At 33.9% G+C, this 11579-nt stretch overlaps 1 protein-coding gene across 4 annotated transcripts in view; it reads left to right on the forward strand.

Annotated features, from left to right (window-relative positions):
* Positions 1-2694: 2694 nt before the first annotated feature.
* The window catches only part of LOC112522059 (protein ALWAYS EARLY 2), a 29950-nt gene continuing 21065 nt past the window's right edge, over positions 2695-11579 (forward strand). For 3 of the 4 annotated variants that reach the window (XM_025131126.1, XM_025131129.1, XM_025131128.1), the window contains exons 1-2: positions 2695-2814; positions 5195-5316. In XM_025131126.1, the coding sequence (XP_024986894.1) occupies positions 5212-5316 (105 nt within the window). In that variant the 5' untranslated portion in view covers positions 2695-2814; positions 5195-5211. Of the gene's footprint in view, positions 2815-3327; positions 4692-5194; positions 5317-11579 lie in introns of all 4 variants that reach the window. The other variant, XM_025131127.1, reaches the window with a different exon arrangement.

Raw genomic sequence — 11579 nt, forward strand, 5'->3', positions numbered from 1 at the left:
TATATATATATATATATTAACTACAATAACAACTTTGCTACAAATGATTTAATAATAACAATTTTAAATAATTAAATTCGATAAATAACACCAAATCCATAAAAATTAATGTAAAATATTTGGGGGAGAAATAAAAGTTTTCAAACAGCTAACGATAAATCTTACATCAAAATGTAAGATTATTGGTATATATGTTTTTTATCTTGTTTAATTGATATAACATTTGATAAATAATTAGTATTATGTTAATTATGATTTTTTACTATTAAAGGGTACTCGCACAATGCAGCGAGATACATCTTCATTTTAATATTTTATTTTATCCTTTATCTCAGTCGATGTTATAATATGATCTTATATGATTTTGAGAAAATGATGATGTTTTTATTTTTGAATAAAATATAAGTTTGAAGATATTATAAAATTTTGACAAAAATATATCGATATTAGTATCAAATTAATTATTTGAAATTCCTCATTTTTGTGTGTAATTTTTTAATTATTTTTTTATAATTTAATTTAAGTACAATAACGAAATAATTTATATTTGGTTTAATAATATAATTTTCTTATAAAAATAATAATTATTTATTTTGTTAGAACTCGATAATTATTCTAATTATATTTTAGATTTTTTATATTTTTAAATGAGATATTTATCCTTTATTTGATTATACGAATTCAAATATCGAGCTTTAATAACTTGTACTTATGTATAATTACTTGTAATCTTGAATTTTAAGTAATATGCATCAAGATATGTAGTACTTTATGCATACAAAAATATATCGATATTCATATCATATTAACGATTTAAACTTCATTATTTTTTGTGTAATTTTTTAATTCAATTTTTTATTATAATTTAATTTAGATACAATAACGAAGTAATTTATATTTGATTTAATAATATTTTTTTTACAAAAATAATAATTAATTATTTTGTTAGAACTCTATAATTATTCTAATTATATTTTAATAAAATGTTTATCCTCTATTTGATTATGTTTATCCACAATTAGTTATACGAATTCAAACATCGAGCTTTAATAAGTTGTGCTTTTGCATAATTTAATTGTAATCTTAAATTTTAAGTAAACATTGATTTTATGTGGTTTTGAGAAAGTGATAATGTTTTTATTTTTGAATAAAATACAAATTTAATAATATTATAAAATTTGAAAAAAAATATCGATATCAATATTAAATTAATCTTTTTAAACATTCTTGTGTTTTTGGTGTAATTTCCTTAATTTAATTTTTTTAATTATAATTTAATTTAGGTTTAGTAACAAAGAAATTTAATTTAGGTTTAATAATATAATTTTTTATAAAGATAATAACTAAATATTCTGTTAGTTATCAATGATTATCTTAATTATATTTTAAATTTTTTATATTTAAAATAAGATGTTTATCCAATATTTGATTATTTTATCTGCAGTTAGTTAGACGAATTCAAGTTTGGAGATTTAACAAGTTGCATTTATGCACAATTTACTTGTAATCTTAAATTTTAAGTAATATACATCAATAAACAGTAYTTCGTGCATAAAAAATCGTTTTTAAGAGTTTTTGTCAAATGCTTTATAATATAGTACAGATTTATTATACCAAAATTAATATATTATTTAAAATAATTATACAACAAACTTAATATTTGACGTAAAATTTGATTTCGGTGTCTAAATAGTGTTACGAATGTAAATCTGATCAACCCAAATTTTATCATATAGGGGTTGTTTGTTTACCTTTTAAAAGTTTCATTAAAAGACAGCCCTGAATCTTGTTTGGAAAAAAAAGTTCGTCTCTTAATGATTTTAAAGTCATTGGAATAATTTTGTATCATGGGTCTCACTTAATCATTCAACACCCTAATTTCATTGTAAACAATCACCAAACAATTTAGAAGGGTACTCGTGCAATGCATCGAGACACATATTGATTTCAGTGTTCCATTTTATTCCTCTTTTATGTCGATATAATACGGTTTTATGTGTTTTAAGAAAACGATAATGTTTTTATTTTTGAATAAAATATAAATTTGAAAATATTATAAATTTTCGACAAAAAATATCTCGATATCAGTATCAAATTAATCTTTTTAATTTTTTTTGTGTTTTGGTGTAATTTTCTTAATTCAAAATTTTTAATTATAATTTAATTTAGGTTTAGTAATATAATCATTTTATAAAGATAATAATAAGTATTATGTTATAACTCAATGATTATCTTAATTATATTCTAGATTTTTTATATTTAATATGAGATGTTTATCTAATATTTGATTATGTTTATCTGTTGTTAGTCACACGAATTCAAATATGAAGCTTTAATAAGTTGTACTTATGTACAAATTTACTTGTAATCTTAAATTTTAAGTAATATGCATCAATAAACAGTACTTCATACATAAAAAATGGGTTTTAAGAATTTTTGTCAAATATTTTATAATATAATATAAATATTTCATTTTACATATAGCCATCTAATTATTTTGCACTAAACCATTCGACAAAACCCTTGCGAATTGGTCGCAAAAGTTCTAGGGGAATAAAGAGAGGAAGGTTTCAAAAATTAAAAATTAAAAATTAAAAATTAAAAAACACAAAAGAAACTTCTTTACAAAATAGTATGGTGGTGGGTTTGGGCGTTTCCTCAATATTTTGTTTTCAAGTTTCGCGGTTATTGCCCCAAATCCTCATCTCTCTCTCCTTTCTACTGATAAATCTTCGTTAAATTATCAAATTCCATTGATCGATTCTCGTTTCCACATGCATCAAATGGTCTGACTGAAAATTGGAGCTTCAATCGGTAATCAAAACTCAGCTATTAAACTGATCTGTCTTTTTTTTTTCTTCTTCTTTTGTTATGATTATTGCGATTTAGGTTTATGGAGTTTGGATTTCATATATGTATCTTTGCTTCTGCTGCCAAGTGCCAACTAGTTTAACTAACGCTTCTTGAATTATGCGTTTTGGCGAATTAAATCTCACTTTTAGTTCAGCTTTTGGCTGTAATTCGTTACAGGTTAGTCGAAAACAGATTTGACTTGTTGTGTATGAAATCACCTTTGATCATGCACGGTTTGTTTTTATGATCTCTAGTTTTAGTTACAATTATATGTAATCCGTGATTTAACTGTTGGTTATATGACTATGAGCTGATCTTGCGATTACGACTCAATTTGCATATGAAATCGTACTCAATTTATTCTTTTACCAAAATGTTCGGCCAAATGTTTAATATGTTCTCATGAGTGTTTATTTGAATTACGAATTATTAATATTTTGTCATGAGTGTTTATTTAATATTCTCTTTTATTAGGTGCACCCTCAATTCCTAGAAAGGACATACATTATGGGCTTTGATGCAAATCTGGCACCAAAGTTATTCTACTTGTACCTATTGTTGTAAAGTTTGCTGATTTCCCAAAAGCTAGCAATCCAATAGCGGTTTCATGAGTTGAAATGTAACATGGTGGATATTCAAGGTTAAAATCTAGCTATCATTTTTACTTGAACATTCAAGTATGAGTTTTTCGTTATTACTGCTGTTACAAAGCATTTTTTTTTCAAACCGCCAAATTGATATTTTCGATTTTTGCTGCAACATTGTGTTTTATGTGTGGCACATTCTTCAAATCTGGTTCCATATGAAGTATTTTGACTGTTTTCAAGTAGTACTTCTTGGCAGGCCAGTTTCTCTGTCTTTTTGTCAACAGCTTTACCAATCTCTTAGGTGAAGTGGACCATCAATGGAGTTCTTTTTTCTTGTTGTGTAATAACACTAGTATTATCTGAGAAATGGGTTCAAGAGATGCCTTGTGATAGTTGGAAGAAGGTGCATGTTAAGAGGATGGGCCTATTTAATCTGAAGGAAGAGCACTGCTAAAGTGCTAATGCTTATGATTTAGATCTTCTAGACAACATGGACATCAGTCCTATATTTATTGTCAAAGATCTTACTACTTTTGTTTAGCTGATTGACATTACTGCCACACAATTATCCGTCACAGTCACTTGACCCTTTCTCTATCATTCCTTACATGTTTTTTCATTCTCTTCCTTCTGGTTCTACTCTACGATAAGGTATTGAGGTCAGGTAATTGAGGATGTTGTCTCCAAAGAAGAGGGAGCAACTCGTGGTGGTGGCTGTCCACCGTTTTTGGTCAAGTGGCGTGAATGACTTGTCATCAATTCCTCTTGTATTGCTTTAGATTTTGAGAGACTGGATGCTGACCTTCTAAAGCATTATGATTTGCAATTCTTTTTTACTTGTGGGGAGATATGATAGGAATCAAAAGCACCGTTAGTTTATTTGATTTGATTATGCTTCCTTACATGATTTATTCTATAATGGTAAATGGTCTTATAAAAAACTATTTGGTGGTTCTACGTAGGATTGGACTAATTTATAGTTCAGTTTTTAGATTGTTTTCAGTTAAATTTTATTCTTCGATGAGATGCCAAAAATCTTAGGTGTGCAGTCTATAAGATATTCCAGGGGTTGTGTAGTGATAACCCCAATTCATTTTCATTCATCATTTTCTTTTCTTAAATTTGTCCTGCACTAACATGTTATGAATATCCGTTTTCTTGTGACAAGATAAAACTTGACTGCTAACTTGGGAAGTTAGCAGTATATGTTATGTATTAGCGAGGATGACACTACAAAAGGAGTCTTCTAAGGTAACAAATGCAGCCTAAAAGGAAACATTCTTTTTTTCTGCACGTACCACTAAGTCTTCTACTTTCTCAGAACTCCTCTATACAACAATGTGATGGTCCTTCGAATATTTGTTTTTTTTCCTTTGACTTTAGATCATTCGTGACACTTAATTTGGGATAGAATGAGTAGATACTTTCCTGATCAATGTGGACCATACCATGGACATTTCATTTTCCTACCAAAATAAATGTATAATTTTCTTTTGACTCATGGTTTTGGATGTTAACTTGAAACACCTGTCATGCTTTCCTGGTCACTCATCTAACTTCACTTTTGCTTACACTTTCTCTCTTTCTCTGTGGTGTACCTGTATTACAATAAGTATATGATGCAGAGGAAGAAATAAGTAGATTGGATAAGTGCTTGCCATCTATTAGTTATTTAATTCCCGGGACTTGATTTTTGCTTGTATATGGTATGTTGACGGTAGTTATTTCCTTTTCATCCTGTATTTTTGTTTCAGTGGCATAGGGAGATCTCATGGGCCCAACAAGAAAGTCTAGAAGTGTGAACAAGAGATTCTCGTACAGTGATGAGATATCTCCAACTAAAGATGGAGATACTACCAACAAGAAAAACCAGCGAGTGAGTTTATTTTAACTGTTTCTTGCTGGGTGATGCTTTAATATCATTTTAGTGTTCTGGTACCCGAGTCTTGCATCATTTTCATCATTTAGTGTTATTGCACCATTGTTCTTTTACAAGGGCCGTGAGTTTGCTGCTATTTTGCTTTTTGTGTCTTGCATCATATTAGATCAGCATACTTAAGGAATCTTCTTGGTGGTCAACTGATCATGTAATATCCAGTTGAAGGTTTTGAGTTTTGTTTCCTGATGCTTTTAAGTTTATCCTTTCTCGAGTGATTTTCTGCAAGTTGAGGATGCTGAATGTTGCATGACCATTTTACGTTTTCTTTCCTGTCCTTTCTCTAAATCTACCTTATATATTTTTTTGATTTGATTTTCATTAAATTTTGTCTTTTAAAATGATCTACTGTCTCTGGAGGTCCACTTAATAGTTAAACTCTTTATATAATCACCTACTGCAACTTTGTGAACAGACGTTCACTACTGCTCAAAAACCTTTTCTATTGTGATTACCTTGTTTGAAGTTGCTGCATCTAAATAGCATCTGCATTCTGCATCTGCCAGAGTCTGAATCTCAGCTAAGGCTGCAATTATCTGCTATTTGCTTTTTGTGTCATTGTTTTGAATCTGATGCAAGGAAGCAAGTTTCTCTGCTGCGACTGTTCTTGGCCATGAACCCTGCTGCCTGTCTGAGTTTTTTGTCCAGGTTGGTCTTTCAAATTTAACGAGATGGGTAGCAGGGTTTGTGACCAAAAACAGTTACAACATAGAAACTTGCTTCCTTGAAGCAGATTCAGAACAACAGTACAAACATGCAACAACAGATAATCGCGACGTTATATGAGATTCAGATGCAATTTGCAGTGGCAGAATAGTTATGCGGTTCAGATGAAGCAACTTCAAACAAGATATCCTGACAGAAAGCAATCGCAATTTCGGAATGCAATGATTTTGGGTTTTTGGAATGGCACGGTTTTGGGTTTATGTCAGGGCATTGCAATTAGAGTTCCTTGAACATAAGTGCTGTGACAATGGTAATGAGTTGAGAAGTGGCTGGTGGTTCACAACGATGACAGTTGTCACAGATACTATGGTGTTGTTTTCTCAAATAGGAACTCAGCCGGGTCTGCATCTACAGCTGGTAGGCTCCAATACCATGTGAAACAAAATAATGTAGGGTTAATTGTCTTTATTATTATGGAGAAAATCCCTTTACATAGATACATCATAAGCGTCAGCAGTTTATATGTTGAGATAAGGACACATATAAACTACAAGAGAAATATCCAAAATTAACTAGGTGTAGGATTCCTGTAACAGGTTTTAGTTGTTATTTCAGCTTCATTGGGATTGGAAGTGACAAGTGTGATCTTTTTAATAATTACTTTGGGATAATTGGTTGATCAAAATTTAATAATAGCTGTGTGTGGCCAGTGTGGGTGTGGTGCGGTGGGGGGGGGGGATTGTTAGAGAAGAAGGGAGTCCCGTTTCTTGATGGATCTCTCTTGGAATTAGCATTCTGGACCATAATTTTTAGCAGCATCAGAGAATCTACAATGTACCTTTGTCATTCCCAAAACGTTCATAATCCACATGGATACTTAAATTATAACTAATGTGAGGGAAAGAATGAATGGATCTAGTCTGGTACTTTGTGATTTGGATGATGTATTGTCACAAATTATGTAATAACTTGGAAGACGCATAATCCCATGATATGTTTTAGATGCAAGGTCAAAGCAGGGATAATGTATATTTTCATTCAAAAATGCCAAAATTTATGACAGATGGGATGCTTTGGCCAGTTCCTATTTGGAAGACTGCAATTTCGTAGATGCTGCCTTTATGGGTCCCGGGCTCCCTTCCTTAATGGAGAACATTAAAGGATGCATATAGACTATGTAGCAGCAACAGGGGTACACAACATGCAGCACATTGACATGGAAGCTCTACAAGTTGAGATTCCAACAAGACAATGACATCAAAATTTAAACATTTAATATGTTATATATGGACAAACAATATTCATATGCATAGTGAAATTGAGAAAAGGACCAAAAAGGTATTTCTTATAATGGTGAAAAGAGTAATTACACATTAACACAAAAGTGGGCCAAAGGGCAGAACCTAGGGGAATAATATAATTACTACTGTTCACTAGGTTAAAATCATCACTAATCTGATCAAATGGTAACAGATGTGTGTGTCAGGTTTGTGGGGTCGGCTTGTTAAAAATTAGGAAAATATGGTTGCAGTACACGCATGCATATACCTACAAACATATTTTTACTAGAATAATTAACATCATTAGAGAATTTAAACCCAAATCGTGATAATCCATTGAAGTACTTGTACAACAAACTATATTGGGATGCCGTATTCTACAAACACACAAATAACAAGCTTAGGAAAATCGAGAAAAGATCAAGAAATAACAAATCAAAGGAGGCCTACAATAAAAATAGAAGAGATGCGTATGTAGATAAGAGGTGACGATGATAAGCGTTGAGAGTAGAAACAAATCATCAAAATTTTAATCATTTTGACAATAGGAGTGTAAATAATTTATGTTTTTTTATACATGTCCATATAAAGTATTTAAAGTGTGCTATTTCCCTTTTGGACCATATTCGTACTTGGCAGTATTTAAAGCTCTGAAACAACAATTTACAATGATAAATACAAGCCACATCTTCCAAAAAAGTTGCATGCTGCACATGCTATAACCTCGTGGTTCCGCTTAATATTAATAAATGGGAGCACACCTTGTGTGTATGGTGTTGGAATGTAGGCTTCGGCCTACTAAGTTAGACAAAAGGGAGGAGGCATAAAGTAAGGAGCCGGCCCTAGCCCAAAAGGAGCYGRCCCTAGTCTCTACCCTAGTTTCCTTGATTAGGAGATAACCCTAATTATGTTTGTCTATATATATTAATCTCATTGTACTTGTAAACATTTGTAGCACCTAAAAAAAAGAAAAACCTAGTTGCCCTCGTGGACTAGCACGATCAATCTGATCGTGTGAACCACGTAAATTCTTGTGTTCTTCTCTTGTTTTTGGGTTGTGCGTAGGGTTGTGCGTATTGCGTGTGTAACGTTTGTCCTAACAACTGGTATCAGAGCTTTAGGTTCTTGATCTGTTACACTCAATCGTTGAAACCCTAGCCATAGTCTACCGTCGCTGCTGTTTGCTGCTGCCACCGTTGCTAAAAGTTTGGGATAATGGCTGAGGACGAAAAAACCAGAATTGAGAAGTTTGATGGACAAGATTTTGGTTGGTGGAAGATGCAAATCGAGGATCTTCTGTGTTAGAAAGACTTGGATCAAGCCTTGACAGGAATAAAACCCGTAGAGATGGAAGACAATAAATGGACTGCTCTAGACAGAAAAGCCTTGGCTGTTATCAGATTTACACTGGCAAAAAATGCGGCCTTTAACGTTGTGAAGGAGACTACTGCATGTGGATTGATGAAAGCTTTGTCAAACATGTATGAGAAACCTTCTGCTTCTAACAAAGTCTTTCTGATAAGACAGTTAGTAAACACCAAAATGAAAGAAGGTATGTCTGTTACCTCACACATTAATGGTTTCAATACCATTATATTGCGCTTGTTATCTGTTGATATTAAGTTTGAAGATGAAGTCCAAGCTTTGCTTTTGTTATCCTCGTTACCGGAAAGTTGGTCAGGAACTGTCACTGCCATTAGTGGTTTAGTTGGAACCTCTAAACTCACCTTTGAGGGCATTCGTGACTTCATCCTAGGAGAGGACATAAGGAGACGGAGTTCTGGAGAATCATCTAGTGCTTTGCTAAGCACTGAAGGGAGAGGTAGAAAGACAGAAAAGGGTAATGGCRGAGGTAGATCAAAGTCAAGAAAGAGGAGCCACTCAAAACCAAGAAAAGACATCCAATGTTGGAAGTGCAAAGAAACTGGGCACTTCAGAAATCAATGCCCTAAACAATCAGATGGAAACAGAGAGGTGAACGCAGCAACTGATGATTCAGACGATGCCCTTATCTGTTGTGTTGAGAATTCAGCAGAGTCGTGGATCTTGGATTCTGGTGCATCATTTCATGCTACTTTCAGCACGAAGATGATGAAGAATCTACGAACAGGTAATTTTGGTAAAGTTCRTTTGGCTGACCATCGCACTCTTGACATCACAGGAATAGTTGACACAGACATAAAAACTTCATTGGGTACCACTTGGACATTGAAGGTTGTTCGAGTCATTCCAAGCCTTAAGAAAATGTTGATTTCTACCGGGCAGTTGGATGACCAGGGATTCAAAGTCATTTTTGGTGAAGGGCAATGGAAGGTTGTCAAAGAAAACCTTGTAATCGCCAAAGGTAAAAAGTGAGGCACCTTATACATGGTCGATGTTCCCGACAGTGAGGTGAATGCAGTGACCAGCGGGATGAAACCATCCAGATTGTGGCATCAACGACTCGGCCACATGAGTGAAAAGGGAATGAAGATGCTCGTTGCCAGAGGCAAGCTCCCAGATTTAAAAAGGGTGAATTCTGAATTCTGTGAACCTTGTGTGCTTGGCAAGAAAAAGAAGGTATCCTTTGCRAAGAYGGGTCAGACACCAAAAGCTCAGAAACTAGAGCTTGTTCACACAGATGTTTATGGACCAACACCAGTTTCTTCCGTAGGAGGATCGAACTACTATGTGACCTTCATCGATGATTCAACACGCAAGGTATGGGTTTATTTTCTTAAAAATAAGTTTGATGTATTCAACACTTTTAAGAAATGGAAAACCGCTGTTGAATTGGAAACTAACCTAAAAGTAAAGTGCTTGAAGTCGGATAACGGTGGGGAATACATTAGCAGAGAGTTCACTGATTATTGTGCTGAACATGGCATTCGGATGATAAAGACGGTTCCAGGCACTCCTCAGCAGAATGGAGTGGCAGAAAGAATGAACAGAACTTTGAATGAGAGGGCCAGGAGTATGGGGCTTAATGCTGGGCTTCCAAAGACATTATGGGTTGATGCAGTTAACACTGCAGCTTATCTTATCAACCGAGGAATATCAGTACCGTTGGGCTTCAAGATTCCAGAGGAAGAGTGGAAAGGTAAAGCAATCAAGTATGAGCATTTGAAGGTGTTCGGATGCAGTGCCTATGACTTGAAGAAAGATGGCGACAAGTTGGATGCAAAAGCCAAGAAATACACCTTCATTGGATATGGCTCTGATAGTATGGGCTACAGGCTTTGGGACTTTGAAAGCAGAAAAGTAGTCAGAAGTAAACATGCAACTTTCAATGAGGCTGAACTTTATAAAGACAGAAGCAHAGTAAACTCAAAAGATCAGAAAGAACAAGTTGAGTTTGAAAGTGGTGACATCATAATCAGAGGGCCAGAAGATACTCATGATAGTGGGAGTACTGAGTCTGATTTTCAGAATAATGATGAGTCTGAAGATGTTCAAGAAGACACTGTCAACAGCGAAAGTTCAGAGGATGAAGAAGAACCATCATCTCCGGTACATCCTCAACCAGTTGAATCACACTGGGTCAGGAGATCCACCAGAGTCTCTAGGCCTCCTGAAAAATACAATTCATCAGTCAATTATCTTCTTTTGACTGAGAATGGTGAACCAGAAAGTTATTCTGAAGCTATTAAGCAGAAAGATTCGTTGCAGTGGGAGCGTGCAATGAAAGAAGAAATGGGATCTCTGAACAAGAACAAAACTTGGGTTTTAACCAAGCTTCCGCATGATAAAAAGGCGTTGCAGAACAAGTGGGTTTTCAGAATCAAGGAAGAGCATGATGGATCTAAACGGTACAAAGCCCGTTTAGTGGTCAAGGGTTTTCAACAGAGAAAGGGGATTGATTACAATGAGATATTTTCTCCAGTGGTGAAAATGACCACCATCAGATTGGTTTTGAGTATTGTAGCTGCAGAGCGCTTACATCTAGAGCAACTAGATGTCAAGACAACATTCCTACATGGTGACCTTGATGAGGAAATTTACATGGCACAACCTGAGGGTTTTCAGATTGCTGGTAAAGAAGACTGGGTCTGCAAACTGAAAAGGAGCTTGTATGGTTTGAAACAAGCACCCAGGCAATGGTACCTGAAGTTTGACAACTTCATGGAGAGGGCCGGGTATAGAAAATGTGAAATGGACTATTGTTGTTATGTGAAGAAATTCAAGAGCTCCTATATCATTCTACTTTTCTATGTAGATGATATGTTGATTGCAGGTGCGGATATGAAAGAGATCAGCAAGTTAAAGAAGCAAATGTCT

This window comes from Cynara cardunculus (genome assembly GCF_001531365.2).
Source record: "Cynara cardunculus var. scolymus isolate 2C chromosome LG 11, CcrdV1, whole genome shotgun sequence".
Taxonomy (NCBI): domain Eukaryota; kingdom Viridiplantae; phylum Streptophyta; class Magnoliopsida; order Asterales; family Asteraceae; genus Cynara; species Cynara cardunculus.